The sequence below is a fragment of the Myotis myotis genome, unplaced genomic scaffold (assembly GCF_014108235.1).
Source record: "Myotis myotis isolate mMyoMyo1 unplaced genomic scaffold, mMyoMyo1.p scaffold_m19_p_18, whole genome shotgun sequence".
NCBI lineage: Eukaryota > Metazoa > Chordata > Mammalia > Chiroptera > Vespertilionidae > Myotis > Myotis myotis.
In genome coordinates this window covers 30,055,122-30,072,644 of record NW_023416322.1, presented here as the reverse complement: position 1 = coordinate 30,072,644, position 17,523 = coordinate 30,055,122, and the positions used below count along the sequence as shown (strand labels likewise).

The following is a 17,523-nucleotide window of genomic DNA, read 5'->3' as shown; positions in this document are numbered from 1 at the left end:
TGCTCACGTATCTCAGGTCTGTCCTAATCAATCTAAAGTATCACCTTTTCCCACCCAGTCACAAATAGAACAACTACTGAGCACATCCTATACCCCAGACACTGCTAGTTTTAGTGAAATGCCACTTTTTTTTTTCTGGCTTTACTTTTATTATAAGTTCCACCCTTCCTAATGCTCAATGATTTAGCTATGCCAAGGATGAAAGTGTAATTTAAATCAGTCCCTTAGCAATCATAGTTTTTATACATTTCTCTTAAGCAGAGCTTGGGGTTAAAACAATCTTAGCTGGTATCAAAAGTATTTATCAAAAGAACTTGTTCATTTTTTAGATATTTAACCTAATCTCTTAAACACATTCATAATATATTGCCACCATAATTGCCCAAACCTGATTTGACCAATAGTTTACATTTTCTTTCCCCACATGACCTGGCTTAAACTTAGCCTGCCTTCTTTTATCCCTTTCCTCTATCCAACTGGGCCATACATTCAACTGGTTACCAAGTTCTGTCCATCTAAGTTTGTAATATGTTTCATTCTGCAAACTTCCATTCCCACTGCCTCTTGCCACTACCCCTTGTCAATCAGCCAAAACTGGATCATGAGACTTTGGAAAATTAGCAGTGGTCAATGATTCTGGGCAAAAATATGAAGATCATTTGCTATGCTCCTTTATGCCCCCTTTTATTATCCACTCACTTCCCTGAAGCAGATGAAACTTAAACAGAGAGGGGGTTTTCGTTTGTTTTGCTTTTGTTTGTTTTGTTTTTGTTTGTTTTAGTTTAAGCCTTTCATTGAAATGTACATGCAGAGAAGTGCATAGCTCAGTTTTTACAAACTGAACATACCCATGTAACCAACAGCAGGATTAAGAAACAACATTCCTAGCACTTCAGAATCCTTTGTACTCCCTTCCAGTCATTAGCCCCCAAGGGTAAACGATTTCCTGACTTCTGTCAACACTGACCAGTGTTACCTTAACAAGGCTTTTCAGAGAAGTAGAAAAAAGCTTAGATGGGGGATTATTTGAGGAAAAGCACATCTTAGAAACCTGAAACAAAAAGGAAAAGAAATGGGAAGGAGAGGTCTAGACGATCTAAAAAGAAAAAGGACAAGGAGAAAGGAGGAAGAGGGAATGAGGAAGAGAAAGTAGGAGTTTGGAGAGAAACATTCTAGCTGGTTGGCTTCCAGAGAAACCCGCCAGTGAAACTCTTAAGCTTGTCTTTTCCTTTTCCCCTTGCTCCAGCCTCCCACCTCTTCCCCCAACCTGTGCCCCACTGACAGCCCTCTGCTCCAAACCTCTCTCAGGTCTTTAGGTGGCACATTAAATTTCATTAAGGATTCATTCTTTTAGGTTAAAATTGCTCCTTTTTGGCTGAGTACTTTTTAAATACAAATATTAAAATACAGATACTAAACCAAAAAGTAAGCTGCTGACGCACAATAGATGCTACGTAAATTTTCTTTCTGTGATTTTCTCTAAGGCCTTCCGAGCCAAAATTTCACAGAATAGCTGTTAACATTGACCTGATTACTTAAACCACGTTTAAAATGGCAACTGATTTGCCGAAACCGGTTTGGCTCAGTGGATAGAGCGTCAGCCTGCGGACTGAAAGGTCCCAGGTTCGATTCCGGTCAAGGGCATGTACCTGGGTTGCGGGCACATCCCCAGCAGGAGATGTGCAGGAGGCGGCTGATCGATGTTTCTCTCTCATCGATGTTTCTAACTCTCTCTCTCTCTCTCTCCCTTCCTCTCTGTAAAAAATCAATAAAATATATTAAAATAAATAAATAAATAAAATAAAATGGCAACTGATAATGTCGATTTGGTATTTCTGGGTAATATGTTTGCACTTTAGTTGGAATTTGAATGCAATGAAAGGCAGAGGTGATATATTTATGAAAAGAGGCTTTTCTGTTCTAGGGGGGAAATTATAAAAGACTTTACAATAGGAAAAACATGACTGGGTATTGTCTTAGAGCAGCGGTTCTCAACCTGTGGGTCGCGACCCTTTCACAGGGATCGCCTAAGACCATCAGAAAACACATAAATAATTACATATTGTTTTTGTGATTAATCACTATGCTTTAATTATGTTCAATTTGTAACAATGAAAATACATCCTGCATATCAGATATTTACATTATGATTCATAACAGTAGCAAAATTACAGTTATGAAGTAGCAACGAAAATAATTTTATGGTTGGGGGTCACCACAACATGAGGAACTGTATTAAAGGGTCGCGGCATTAGGAAGGTTGAGAACCACTGTCTTAGAGGAATCTGAAGTTATCTGACCTATGCCTTTCGTTGTCTTTGAACTGTCACCAGCTGGGGACATGCCTGGAGCTGGTCTACCTCTGCCGACTGGTAGTGTGTGAGTTCTTGAATTTGTGCAGGAAAGATTTCACAACACAAGTCCAGGTGATTTTGAGAGTATGTTCATTACGGCTGGGGACAGCTGAACAAAGGAAGAACTTGGGGTAGAAGAAGCAATAGGAGAGCGCCTAGTGCTCTGCTTCGGCTTTCTGGAAACATTATAGGAAAGAAGTGAGCCAAGGCAGGCTACTTTTGGCTCACTAGAGGAAAGGGAGCCTTGGAGACAAGATCAGGGGGTAAGCCCAGGACAAGCTGCTGCTGCCCATTGCTCCCCTGGTTGCAAGTCTCATGGAGACCCTTAGAGTTTCAGAGGAAGTAAAAAGTTCATGTCCAAGAAAGGGCATGGGTGTGCTCTAGAGTGAGCCTGCACTTTGTCTTGGGGTTTTTATTTCTCTTCTGTGGGCAATAATCTTAGGCAACAGTTTAAACAGAATATTCATCAGCTTTCCAGGTGTGTGTTTAATATGCTAATGCATCAAAATAAGCATACTGGGGAGTTTGAGATTATTATTTGGTCTGCTTTACTGTTTTTATCTTGGGTCTGTCTAGCTTTAATCAGGTTTTTGTTATTTGTTTCCCTGATTTCATCCATAATTGGGTTTAGTTGGCATAAATGGCATTAATTGGGTCTCTGTTCTGTATCTCCCCCACCAGCATGATTTAAGTAATGTATTCTCTGGTTTGGGAGGAGAGGTATAAAACATTTGCTCTCAAGTGTCCTTGGTTAGGGAAGATAAGGTCTTCAGATTCTAGCTGGCATTAAGTTGTTCAAATTTTTGGCCTTGTTTCATTATCTTGTTTCAGTTTCCCCATTCCACTTACCCAGGAATTTTCCTAGCTTCTTACTATTCTCCCTCAGCACTATTTTACAATTTGTAAGTTGAGAAAACTGATGGCAATGCAAATGATTCTTCTACATAGAAAGACAAATGGATTTTGTCCAGTGAGACACAATTGATTTCCACCCTGTGAAAAAGATCATTCTAAATGTTATATGTTATGCCCTTTAGATATTGACCAACTTTATATCTATTAGCAACTTCATTTCAGCAGTCTTAAATATCTATATATTTGTCTGTCCTTAGATTCTCTTTTGAACCAGCTTAACATCGTCTAATTCCCTCATTTATATGATTTGTTATTTTACTTTTTTGAAAATTCTCTTAAACACTGTATTATTCTGGTCACGTGGCTATTTCCCTAGGCTACACTTAAGGCCAGTCCTAAGAGCATAAATTTCTAAAGGAAAGAAAAGAGGATAGAGCTTGGTTAATTTCCTGGTGTTCTCAGTCTGGCCATCAGAGGGTGCTAATGGCCTGTGTCTTAAACCCAGATATTTTTCCAGCCTTTTTTTATGGCCATTTTTCAGAAGAATGTTACTTATGCACTGATGACCTGTACATTGTCAGTCCAGATATCTCATCTCATCCTTTAAAGATTTAGATCCTGCTCTGAAAAATTCAGATATGAGCAAGAGAAAAGACCAAAAGACTAGGAATAAATGTGTAAGAAGTTTAGGTCCTCTTCTCACCTTACTTCCCCACCCCACCCCACCCAACCCCCCAATCTGCTCTTTTCCATGCTTTTCTGCAAATGGCACCACCCTTCACTCAGGAATTTGGGATCCATACCTGGTTCTCCCCTCAACTTTATTCACCACCTCAATATTATTTGTCTCTCCAGCTCCTTTCCTTTGGCATGGCCTCTGCCTTTGACCAGGCCTCTCTAGTCTTGCCTAGATTCCCACAATCATAGAGCTCTAGCTGGTCTTCCTCTCCACTCCAGTCCAATTTCCACATGGCTACCACAGTAAAGTCTTTCCAAATTCCATCCCTAACAATACCATTTTCCTGCTTGAAATCAGAAGTTCCCTTTTGTCTTCATTAAACCCCAACCCTTTAGCATGACTTACAAGTCTCCTCAGAACCTCAGCAGCCTGGACAGTGTCATGTCTTGCTGCTCCACAAAAGTTCCAGCCTTATATGCATTTCTCTCCTTAGAAAGCTTTTCAAAATTACAGATTCCGCCGAAACCGGTTTAGCTCAGTGGATAGAGCGTCGGCCTGCGGACTGAAAGGTCCCAGGTTTGATACCGGTCAAGGGCATGTGCCTGGGTTGTGGGCACATCCCCGGTAGGAGATGTGCAGGAGGCAGCTGATCGATGTTTCTCTCTCATCAATGTTTCTAGTTCTCTATCTCTCTCCCTTCCTCTCTGTAAAAAATCAATAAAGTTAAAAAAAATTTTAAAAAAATACAGATTTCTACCCAGCTCGTGTGGCTCAATGGTTGTGCATCGACCTATGAACCAGGAGGTCACAGTTCAATTCCCAGTCAAGGCACATACCTGGGTTGCTGGCTCCATCCATGGTAAGGAGCATGCAGAAAGCAGCCGATCAATGATTCTCCCTCATCATTGATGTTTCTATCTTTCTCTCCCTCTCCCTTCCTCTCTAAAATCAATACAAATACATTTTTTAAAGAGTTTACATTTCCTTGTAAAAATATTCCCAGGCCACAACCCAGAGATGCTGATTCAATTGGGGTGAAATAGGGCTAAGGAAATCTGTATTTTCATAAAGTTCTCTGGGAACTTCTAATCACATAAGTTTGAGAACCAAGGACCTAGAACATGGAGTTTCTTAAAGTTCTGTGTGTTTTCACACGAGGTTCCCTCTGCCTGAAAAGGGTTTCTCCACTTTTTTTTTTACCTTAAATACCCCTACAGTTCCTTCAAATGTCATTTCCTCCAGGAAGCTGCCTTTAATACCCTGATCCAGTGTACATTGTCTTTCTCTCTTATCTCCTCTCTCATCTCTGAACAAATTGAAGACAGAGACTCTCTTTCATCTTTGCTTCCAGCACAATACCTAGCAAATAATGACTGCTAAGTTAAATTTGTTGGATGAAAGAGGCGTCTTGCTGGGCTAGCATGATCTCACTCCCTTTGGGAACTTGTTACTCTTGCTATAGTTTTTCTCTCTCCCTTTTCCATTGTCCTCAGATATGGATCAGCTATCCTCTAACATTTTATAAGATAGTATGATCCTCTAAATTGTCTCCCTTTCCTCCCTCCCCCTGCCAATCTCCAACCTTCCTATTTATCCTAATCGTCCCAGCTTAGGTACTACCTTGTCTGAAACATTACTCGACCAGCTCAGCCAGAAATGACATTTTAAACACTCATACATGTAATTTATTTGGTGTCATACATTGCCTAATATTGTAGTTACTCTACAATGTAAAGCGCTGCCTTACATACTAAAATGCATGTGTTAGAGACCTACAGCTCATTCTCAATATATGGGTCACAGTCACCTTCCCTATCATTATGCTCTGAGACTTCAACAGTGGGGACTTCACATTTACTTGATTGCATCAACGTCACTGGCTTTTATAGCCATGCCATATCTGCCACCAATTATAATTATCATAGGCTAGAGCTCATGATAACCTATAATTTCTCCACCTTCCTAGATACAAATTGAAATTTGCCTCTCATTGCAACCTCCTACTTTTCTGCCTCTCTCAGTCACTCCCACCAAATCTGAGCTTTGTATGTCTCATGACCATTTGGTCAACTCCTTTCTATTCTCCCAATTTATCAATCGTATTCTGTCTTTCCTAAAGAGCCTAGATGCCATGGTCAGCTATTTCAACAAACCAATCTAGACTTCTTCATTGTCTTCTCTGTTCTTTCTTTACCAATCCTTTTGTCCCAGTTAACTTTGGCTATCTGTTTTCTCCACTCCAAGGCAGCCAGGAGTTATTGACCAAAGTCACAAAGCCACACTGGTTGCGACTTCCTACCATAAACTCATACTTATCTAATCCCAGGTAGATCATTCTTGCTGTTTTGAATTATTCCATTTTTTTATTTATTGATTTGAGAGAGAGAGAGTCGGGGAGAGGGAGGGAGAGAGATTTGTTGTTCCACTTATTTATGCATTCATTCATTGGTTGTGCCCTGACTAGGGATCAAACCCGCAATCTTGACATATTGGGACAATACTCTAAACAACTGAGCTACCTGGCCAGCGTGAATTATTGCTAATTTCTTTTTTTAAAATATATTTTTATTGATTTCAGAGAGGAAGGGAAAGGGAGAGAGAAATAGAAACATCAGTGATGAGAGAGAATCATTGATTGGCTGCCTCCTGTACACCCCTACTGGAGATTGAGCCTGCAATCCGGGCACATGTGGTTGACCGGAATCGAACTTGGGACCTTTCAATCTGCAGGCCTAGGCTCTATCCACTGAGCCAAACTGGCTAGGGCTTATTGCTATTTTCTGTAGAGCTGTTTCTACCCCCATTTCTCCTAGATCTTCTATCCACCAATCATCCTTTATATTCTCAAAAGATAGACTGGCAAGGCCATTTAATGTGACTTCCTTATGTGTTTAGCCACTTCAAAATCTCTCTTTACATTTCTCCTCCAACTCTTCCTTTATAATTGCCAAAGCCAACCTGTCTGCCTCTCTCCCTCTTGATCTAATAATCTCCTCTGAGACTTTAATTATTTCATCATCTCCTCTTTAAAGTGGATAATTACATTTTTAGTTTCTCTCAATTAGCCCCTCTCCTTTTCTGAAAGCATGCTTGAGTCTTGCCTGCCCTCCAAAAACTAAAATCTTTTGCTGCTTCCTCTTCAATTCATTGCCCTAATTTACTTGCTATTAAATATTGCTACCACCTCCCCACTCTTTAACCACTTGCAATTAGCTTTTGTCCCCTCCATCTTTAACTTCTCTGCCACTTCTCTCCTGGTTCTTATCCTTACCACTCTGATCATTTGTCTCTGTGACCCTGGCCAATTTTCCCCAAGTTTCTGTCTTGTGACTTATTCTTTCTCCTTTCTCCTTTGATGATCCCATCTGCTTACACAACTTTACTAATATTTACGTGAAAAGGTCCAAATTTTATTCATATTTATCTTCTACTTTTCTCCCCAACTCCAAATTTACATTTTCTAGAACCCTAAAATTTTAGATATGGAGGCATTCTCAGAAGTCATGTATCCTAAGTCTTCATTGCCTAGGTATCTCTAGCAAATGGCTCTCTGGCTTTCAAAGAAGGCAGTGTTTCTAAAACTGACCACCTCATTTTCTCACTGCTTCCAATTCCATTCCCAAAATTACTCCTCTTCTTGAATTTATTATTTCTACATCAGTCACCCTGAGGCACACAGCCTCCTTTTCCTGTATTCAATCAGTTACTAATCTAGTAGATCCCATTGCCACAGGCTCTCTTAATTACATTCACTGTTTTCTCTTCTAAACGACCACATTTCTAGTTTAAATACTACATACTTCCTGGAGTATTGCAGTGGACTCCTGGATAGACCACCCACCTCTAGTCTATTATCTTTCTACTTGGGATTCTGAATTATTTTTGTTCATTACACCAAATTAATCTTTCTGAAAAGCAGTTCTGATCTGCCACTCTCTGGCCTAAAAACCTTAAATGTCTCTCATAGATTACTAAATTATTCACAAGTTCCTTATCCTGTTACTCAAAGTCTTCCATGTTCTGGACTCAGTTCTATTATTCTAGCCTTCATGCTGTGCCCATCACCCAGAATATCCTTCCTTCATCTTTACCTAGCAAACTCCGAAGTTCTTTAAAGCTATTTGAAATAAAGATATCTGAAATAAAACCACTTCCATCACAGAGTCTTTTTTTTCACCTTAAACTGACTCTGAGCCTTTCTTTGAACCCCTATCACACATTATTGTTTTATTTCAATACTTACCAAATTTTGCCTTGTATGATAATCTGTGTATTCCAGTGCTCCTCAAACTTTTTTTTTTTATTGTCTGAAGTTTTACATATGTCTCCTTTTTCCCCAATTGACTGCCCCTGCCCCCCAGCCATTCCCATCCCGGGCAAGCCCCCACCGCCCCAGTGTTTGTGTCCATTGGTTATGCTCCTATGCATGCATACAAGTCCTTTGGTTGCTCTCTAACTCCCGCTCTCCCCTAGCATTTGTCTCTGGATCTATTCTTGTTCATCAAATTATGTTGATCATTATATCCCACATATGAGTGAAATCATATATTTATCTTTCTCGGACTGGCCTATTTCACTTAGCATAATGCTCTCCAGTTCCATCCATGCTGTTGCAAGTGGTAAAAGTTCCTTCTTTTTTATAGCGGCATAGTATTCCATTGTGTAGATGTACCACAGTTTTTTAATCTACTCCTCTGCTGATGGGCATTTAGGCTGTTTCCAAATCTTAGCTATTGTAAATTGTGCTGCTATGAACATAGGGGTGCATATATCCTTTCTGATTGGTGTTTCTGGTTTCTTGGGATATATTCCTAGAAGTGGGATCATTGGGTCAAATGGGGGTTCCATTTTTAACTTTTTATGGAAACTCCATACGATCTTCCACAGTGGCTGCACCAGTCTGCATTCCCACCAACAGTGCAGGAGCGTTCCTTTTTCTCCACATCCTCGCCAGCACTTGTGCTCCTTTTTAGAAGTGCACCTAGTTCACGGAAAAATGAACTGATAGCCAAGACTACCTGTCACAAAAGCTGCCTGGAAAATTAAATTTTAATATGAATTTTACAGTGTTATTAGTATTACACTGTTTGTTTTCAATATAAAAAATGATGTGACTTAACACTCCAAGAAGACGGGTCTATTTCATTTGAGGGACTTAGGGTCCACCTGGAACACTGGGAAAACCCTCCCCACATGCCCACTAACCTAAGGGGAGTGAATGCCTTGCTATATATGAAACTCCTGTAAAACGAATACAGTGCCATCTACAAATGCTCAAGAAATATTGACCTGTGACTCGGGATAGGTTAACTAGTGTTAACTGTATTTACTAAATGTTTACCATTAGAACGGTGCTCTGTTTCAAGGAGCTTAGTCCAGGTCCATAGGATGACCTTAAACAAGTATAAAACTATATATACATAAGAGTTAAATTATAAAGCCCAAGTCATTTGTGTTCTGCAAAAGACTCAGACTGGGAACTCGGTCTCTCTCTCGGTTCCACACCAAGTGACACATCGGAATCGTGTTGAGTTCCACTTCCAAGTCCACTCTGACCTCCCAATTGTTTTCTGGAGCTCGATGACTTTCTGCCAACACTGAGCAAAGCTTACTCCTCTCCACCTGGAAATAAAGGTTTACATCCTTCCGCTCTCCCGTTTTAAGTTCAGCCAAGGTTCCCGGGAGAGGGGCCGTGGAGCAGAAGGCAGCCGGGTCCCACCAAAGGAACAAATCTGCCAAACCGAGCAGCACCGCCCCCTACCTTTCCCCACGGGCTCCCAATTGGTCCTTGTGGCTCCGGATTGGTGTTCCAGCTTGCCCGTCGCCTCCATAGACCCCACCTTTAGCCTGCGACTATTGGTAAATCGTTACGTCATTGCCCCATCTACCTCACTCCTATTGGTTCCCATTGGCAGGGGCGGTCGCAACGTCACAGGCAAGGGCCGCCATTTTAACTGAGCAACCCTAGTGACAGGAGCCGAAGGAGCAGCGCAGGTTGTCCCCATTTCCCCTCCCCCTTCCCTTCTCCGTTTGACTTCCCGGGCCCCTTACACTCCACAGTCCCGGTCCCGCCATGTCTCAGAAACAAGAAGAGGAGAACCCTGCGGAGGAGACCGGCGAGGAGAAGCAGGTGAAATGGAGGGGGTGCGGGCGAGCGAGCCGGGGGCGACAGTGAGGGGGCGGGAGACGGTCTCCCACCCGTGCGGATTGGTCGCCCTGATCTCAGGCTCTGCAGGGGTTGGCCACTTCTTGCGTCACGCCGAGTGAGCGTCAACGCGACTTGCTGCTTTGGCGCTGGTTGGTTGGGTCGATTGTCAGTCAGTGCCTTACCCTTCCTCATTGGCCAAGAAGCCTACCGCTTAGCTCCTTCAAGCTGTGCTATAATTGGCCGAGCTTGGGCGCGGGGCGGGTGTTTGGAAAGACTGGGTGAATGAAAGGGGGCTGGTGGTCCTTGGATGTGATGTGTATTTTTGGTTATTGGGGATAAATAACACGACTACCAGGCTGGGGCCTGCATCCTAAATCCTTCGAAAGCTACAGGTTAAGGTAAAGACGTTTAAAAAAAGGACCAGCATTGGGGGAAGGGAGAAGAGTAATTCTTACCATGGTTAAAGGCGGCAATTTTATCAAGATAACCTATTTTGACCATTGGGGATGGTCTGTTGCCCATCTTCCGTGAGGACGGAACAAAATTGAAGAGGACTGAAGTCCCATACAGAATCGAGGTTAAATTTAGAAAAGACACCAGGAGAGTCGTGACAAGAAAGACGCCACTCTATCACCCTATTTCCCCCAGACTTCCAAGGCAGCGAGACTTAGTTCACCCGCAATTCTGTGATAAAAACACGCCAATCAGACCTCTGCTTGGGGGTTGTATTTGACTTACAGCATTTCGTACTGGGTTCAGAGGCACATGACATGCACCTGTTGTTATACCTGTGCCGGAATACCAAGGAGAGGTAATATAATCCCACCAAGAAGAGCCAAGAGTGGCTTTAGATTATTTTTAAAAGTTACCGAAGAAAAGGGCAGCGGGGCCCACAAAAAGCCAGGAGCGTAGACAGTGAGAGCCGCTGCAAGCCAGTCGAGCTCTTGTCATGTTCCCCAAACTGCCATCACTAGCCCCATGAGGGTTGGTGTTTACTTTTTGGCAAAAACTGGGTAAATGCTAATGAACCTACTGTATCTTAATTTTCCCGAGATTAAAAATAGGGTCATTTTCATCTCTGTTTACCTACCACCTCCCTGCCACATGTTTATGGAAATGCTGAAGCAATGTCCTCCCATTACTAAGGTGGAGATTTTTGGAGAAGGCTGCGTAGCTCTAGCCTCCTCCACAGAGAGACTTCTCAGATGACTATCTTAGATTCTAAATAGGGAGGGAGCATTTCAGCAGAATTATCTATCCCTTTTGCTTTCCCATTTGACCTGTACTGTGAGTTAGTCAGCAGCCAGGGTACTTTCCTACTCATCATGTATCACCAAAAAGCCTTGGCTGGTTCTTTTCTTTGTCTTTCCTAGCTTCTGTGCTGAGTGAGCTATGGCTTGCTCTGTGATTAACTAGGTATTACCTTTAACCCAGTACTCACAGGTCACCGAGGTGGTTCCCTGGGTAGAGTGTGAGAAGCACCTTGTCTTTTCTTCTCACAATACAGTGTTCTTGGGCTTTAGGAATTTGAACAAAGGTCTAGCTTTATTTGAGAGTAGAGTGGAAATAGCATGTTTACAAGTAAGTGGATCTTCAGGGGAAAAAAATAGCATACAGGTTATCAAATATTAGAAGCAGTTGCTTCTCAGTCTTTAATTTTATCTGCCCATTTGTTCCTTCCAGGACACACAGGAGAAAGAAGGTATTCTCCCTGAGAGAGCTGAGGAGGCAAAGCTAAAGGCCAAATATCCAAGCCTAGGACAAAAGCCTGGAGGCTCCGACTTCCTCATGAAGAGACTCCAGAAAGGGGTATGGGACACAATCTCTTAGCCTCTTCTTTGGAGCCCAAGGGGATGAGCTCTATAGAGGTTCTACTGAATGCTAACCTGGAAGTTTTGTTTGTTGGGCAGCAGTGGAAAGGAATTAGAAACTTATAATGAGCAAAGCAAATTGTTGTAAATCTCTGACATGGTATCAGTTTATCATCTGGCTTCCCGTATAGGATATTAAGGCTTTATGTAGGGGCACTGGCTATGGGGGATTTGGGGGGTAAAGGAAGGATGTTAGAGACTGGAACACTGGCTGCACTAGGCATTTGCCTATTTGGATGGTGGGAATTTTAGGACTGCATTCTTTAGAATTAGAGCTGAAGGTTGTAGGTGCATCATTTCAGAAAAAGATCAAACCATCTGTCCTACATATTTCATGAACTTAAAATGAATAGATTTATTCAGACCCTTGAAGTTAGCACAAGCCATTTACTCCTTTCTGTCCAAAGAGGTTCTCTTTACCAAGGGAGAATCTACCTTCATAGCCATCTAGCCCCTGATCAGGTTTCTCAGTCCCCAGAGGTACCTAAACCTACTGAGGGATTGGGAATCACTAGGCTGGAGTGTATTCCTTGTGGATGAAATGGAGAGTGAAATAGACCCGTGAAGAATCCCAGTTGTTGAGTCTTCGCCACAGATGATGTGATGCTGATTTGCAGTTTACCTTGCTGTAGGCAAGACAGGCATGGGCAGGCTTTCACAACCATGGAACCTGTGGAGGCAGTGCGAGTCAGAGGAAAAGTACATCATCCTCAGGAACAAGCCCGGTTTCTATTCATGGTCTGAGAAAACCCTTTTCCATTTTGAGGTTGTTGGCTGGAGGTTGATCTGCTATTTGCTAGGGTAGCCCCAGATTACCCCTTCGTTATATCTGTTTCCCCAGCACCAAATCTGTTGGTGACTAATAGGTCCTCAGTAAGCCTTTATGTATAAAGTCAATAATTTTGTTGAACCATCTTGTGTTGATGAGGCTACAAATGATGTGGCTACAAAGGATGTAGAGGCTATTTCTTAACTCCAAAAATCTATACTCTAGCTGAGAAACTGCTGACATACATTTGGGGAGCAGATACAAGTACATGTAATTAGTGCTAAGCTCTGTATGCATGAGATTAATCATGAAAGACTTGAAAGATCTGAGAGTGGATGAGGATTTGTAATGGATGTGGATCTCTTTGTTTTTGAGGATGGCCAGGGCTCCTCACTCACCTAAACCTCCCTCTTGTCTCTTAGCAAAAGTACTTTGACTCAGGAGACTACAACATGGCCAAAGCCAAGATGAAGAATAAGCAGCTGCCAAGTGCAGGACCAGACAAGAACCTGGTGACTGGTGACCACATCCCTACCCCACAGGATCTGCCCCAGAGAAAGTCCTCGCTCGTCACCAGCAAGCTTGCGGGGTAACCTGGGCCCCTCTTTTCCCCTTCCTCACCCACTGGACTTTTATATATCATAGGCAGGAATGGAATGGGCATCTAGTTAGAGAACTTCTCAGCTTGCTAGCCAGCAGTGACTGTGATTCAGCTGGGGGCTGCTGAGAAGGTAGTGTGTGTGGAAGAGGGGCTCTGAGTTCATTTCTTTGGTTAAATTGATATTTCCACACCCTCACTATAGCCCAGAAGTAGGAGACTAGGATTGAGTAATACTGCAAACTTTTTTTCTTCTGTACAAGAAACTGGGGAGACATGATTTCTTTTTCGGAAGAGAGAATCTCAAAATTGGTTAGGCCAAGCCTTGAGAATAATGTGGCAGGTTTTAACATCCAAGGCTAACCTGACATTATTGGGAAAGGTAGATTGAATGAGATCTTTTCTCTGTGCTTCTAAGTGTTTTGTCTTAGGCTGCTATTGCTTCATGTTTCCATTATGGCAGATTTAGAGAATCCTCAAAAAAGAAAAACTGATTTGCTTGCCTAAAACTACAGTGCCCACCTAACCTCCCTTAGTGTCTCTTACAGTTTGCCCTGGCTCTTAATGTAAAGATTGGAAAACATTGCATAAAATGGGCGCCCTCTCTAGCTCTCTCTCTCTTTCTCTCTTTCTTTCTCTTTCTCCCAGCATGTTGCTTTTGAAAGCATTATGAGATAGCGGAAGGAGCACTGGTTTAAGAGTCAAGATATCTGGGTTTGGGTCTAGTTCCATGTAGAAGTGATATGTAACCTTGCTCAAGTCATTTAGCCTCTCAGGATTTATGTTGTCATCTGTAAAATAGTTTGAGTATGGATAAAATTGATTCTGACTTTAGAATTCTGTAACTGCCAGTTGGAAAACGCTGCTATTCTTTGTAAAACTAATGAGGCAGGCGCATCAGTGATTTGCCTACGCAGGGGAACCATTTGAAGACTACATGGGGAGAGAGGAAGTAGAGATTGGGGCAGGGTGGGGGGGCGGGGGGGTGAATTCAGGCAAGAGGACCTCGTAAATATCATGGTGATAGGGTTGAAAAAAAGTTCCAAGCAGCTAGCCATGGAAGCTCCTGCCTCTGCCCAACCCACTTTTCTAGCCTGCAGTCTGCAACTCTGCTGCGAAAAAGGCTGCTCTGGCAGCTGAGCTGTGGGCCTGAGGAAACATGCTCAGTCTTGCACATATGGAGGCCCATGTTTCTGATGTAATCAGATGCCAGGTGTATTGTTAGGGAGACAAGAAGAAAGGGGATGCACTGAGCTAGCCTCTAGGGCTTAGTACTACAGCAGGGCTGGAGTAGCAGGTTCTTCGGAGAGAATTCAAGTTGAAGAACGCTGGGGAAGGTGGTTAAGGAGCGAAAAGGAACACAGAAATCTCTGCCTTCCTAGAGCTCAGTAACCCGGCACCTGTTTGATGAGAAGCAGCAGTACTGATTCATGAATGTGTGGAGGAAAGGGGTTGCAGTTGGCCAGCATCTTCAGTCTAGTTATCAGTAGCTTGGCCTGAATCTTACTGAATGCAACCTGCTAGTTATGATAGAGAGGGTCAGGGTGAGAACTAACTGTTCAAGAGAGCAAGATTTGTAATCCTCTCTTGCTCTCTCACAAATCCTGACAGGCCAAACATTTGGCCCAATGAGAACGTCTGATGAACTTGATGGGGTGCATGTGCGGGGATGGGATGCGTATAGACTTCTCTCCTGACCAGCCACCCACTTTTCAGGCTGTCATTCAGATTGGATAGGAAAAAGTTGGTGAGGGAGGAATGGAGAGAGCAGGACCCCTGAATTCCTTGGCCCCCAGATTCCTCGACTGTCACTTGTAATTGTATATGATTTTTGTGTTTCTTGCTCCATTTCCTCATGCTGTCTTCCTTAGTCTAAAATCCACGTGGGAAGGGGAAAATGCCGAACATCCTTGTATAGTTTCCTCAACTGTCCCAGCCATGTTGTACATAGATATGTCATGTTATTATATATATAAATATATATATAATTTTGTACGTTTTCTTCATCTCTGATTTTCTCAAATTTTGTACTTTTTTCGTTTCTGTCTGAGCCACTTTCTCTATTGGTCAATTTGAATACTCAAAACTGAGGTCACAATGAGTCTGGTATTAGGAAGGAATAGAAGAAATAGGGAGATCAGAAAACTGTTGGTCTCTCTCTCTCTTCATCTGGTCATATTCTAGTTTAAGAAAAGACTCAAGCTACATTCTGTGTTCACCACATGTTTCCACAGCATGAAGTACATAAGTCCATGGCAAAGAAAAATCCAAATCCCAGTTGCTTTGATTAAACCTAGATTATTAAATCCACTCAAAACAACCTGTGTGTTGTCTGGCCCTGGCCTCACCCAGTCACCACCTCATCACTGTGTGCCCACAGCCAGTCTCTGCTGCCCTAAGTGACTGTGCTTTGCGTATGAAATTGAGCTGCTCCAAGCCAGGAGGCAGCACCACCCCTATGAGCCCCCAGTTGTTTTGATCTTGTCTAACGAATTGCTTTTCTGTCTTTGTTTTTATGGATATCTTTTAAAAAGGCAGAGAACATTTTGTTTTGTGGCTAAGACTCAAATTCATTCATTCTCTCTCTTTCTCTCAATAATTTCCTATGGATAGGATTGAGGAATATGCTAGGTAGCCTAATGATTGTTAAGTATGGAAGAGTCATGGAATAGAGACTGGGATGGAATTTAGGTATTTTTCCCTTATTACTTGACAGTGTTTTCTTTTTCTTCTATGTTCATCCGCAGTGGCCAAGTTGAATGATGCTGCCCGGGGCTCCGCCAGATCCTGAGACGCTGCCCCCCCTGGGTCCTGTGCTGGCTCCTGCCCCTCCCTGCATTTGCAGAGGGCTCAGGAGGTGGCTCGGGCACGGGCTGGAGAGGCAGAAGCCCCTGCCCGTCGGTGTCCCAGCGCATGGAGCCCCTTGGGCTGAGCACCAAGACCTTGAACCTTTTTTGTTTTACCTTTCTTCCAAATAACTATTGGGAGAAACCTCAGTGAAATCCTGGGGAGTGGGGTGGGGCTGGGGAGTTGTTTGAGAGGGTGGGTGGGAGATTTAGGGGAATATGAATTAGGGCTTGGAGCTGATAACATTCCTGACTATCCTTCTTAACCCTGTGGCTGGTGTGAGGTGGATGTGAGGGGAAGGAAGTGGAGTAAACTAAAGACATGGGGTTCCAATTTAACTTTGTAGAAAAATGCAATGTTTGCTTAGACATGGCTGGGGACCTGGTGTCAGATAAAAGAAACTGCCCATCTAAATATGACAGATGCAGATAGCTCCTCTGGTTCTGCAGAGCAAGCTGAGAATGCAATTAATGTTAATTGTTCATTTTTTTTAATATCCTTGAAACAGATGTACTGTGGGGAGAAGGGCAGTCAGTATGGGGAAAGAGGGCCATGAGCATGGGGAGCCCCACAGAGCCCAGGGGACTTTTTCAGTATTTGAAATTTAAAAAAAAAAAAAAAGACCCATGGAAAAAAAAAACCCACCCATAAATACTCTGAAGCAGTTGGTGTGTTTTATTGGGGTTTGGGGAAAGGGAAGAAAAGACAGACACCATTCAGGGGAGAAGCTGGTGTGTGGCCCTAAGTTTTTTAAGGAACAGGGGCTCTTAATATAGGATGTGGTTGGGCTCTACACTCCATCCATCACTTAGGGAGAGGGAACAAGGATGTTGGCTTACAGACCAGGGTTTTTCCTGACCCCTGTCCATCCCTTTGTTCCTGTACCTAATACAGATGCATCAACCTCAGGTTTGGGCTCACAAAATGAGGAATTTGAGAGTGTTTGATCTTAAACGATTTATTCACACCTAAAGCTTAGTCCAGACTAAGCATAAAAGGAAGCCCACTCTTCCTTTTCAGTCGTGTACTCGCTCACAATTCTCATGTTTGTGAAGGAGAAATGGACCTCTAGTAACAAGCCAAAAGGAACTCGAGCCTCTCTGCTTGTGGCCAGCAGGAGGCACAGTGACTTCTCTCCTCGTCAAAACAATCTCAAGTCCTGCCACTGACAGAAGGTAAAAGACCTGTGAATGTGACATACAGAAGAAACGTTACCAAAGTAGAAACATACTCAGCCCTGTCTCTCCTGGCCTCACCAGACATTCACATGTGGTCAACTGAAACCACTCGCCCATTTTGCCCAAGTTTGATTAGGAGAGATTATCATGCTATTTTCCCAAATGTGAATGGCTTTTCAAATGAGTGTGCATCAAGGAAGATAAACAAGGTCCAGGCGACAGAT

At 42.9% G+C, this 17,523-nt stretch overlaps 1 protein-coding gene across 1 annotated transcript; it reads left to right on the top strand.

Annotated features, from left to right (window-relative positions):
- The first annotated feature begins 9,823 nt into the window (after positions 1–9,823).
- On the top strand, positions 9,824–16,785 carry ENSA (endosulfine alpha). The gene is made up of 4 exons (XM_036342801.1): positions 9,824–10,018; positions 11,720–11,845; positions 13,099–13,265; positions 16,022–16,785. The coding sequence occupies exons 1-4, from the start codon at positions 9,962–9,964 to the stop codon at positions 16,035–16,037; spliced, it is 366 nt and encodes a 121-aa protein (XP_036198694.1). The 5' UTR covers positions 9,824–9,961; the 3' UTR covers positions 16,038–16,785.
- The last annotated feature ends 738 nt before the right edge of the window (positions 16,786–17,523 follow it).

Excerpts from the sequence above, each read along its gene's own strand:
- ENSA (XM_036342801.1), top strand. The coding sequence starts at position 9,962 with ATGTCTCAGAAACAAGAAGAGGAGAACCCTGCGGAGGAGACCGGCGAG. Across the intron at positions 10,019-11,719 it reads AGACCGGCGAGGAGAAGCAG|GACACACAGGAGAAAGAAGG; the intron begins GTGAAATGGAGG and ends TGTTCCTTCCAG. Across the intron at positions 11,846-13,098 it reads TGAAGAGACTCCAGAAAGGG|CAAAAGTACTTTGACTCAGG; the intron begins GTATGGGACACA and ends CTTGTCTCTTAG.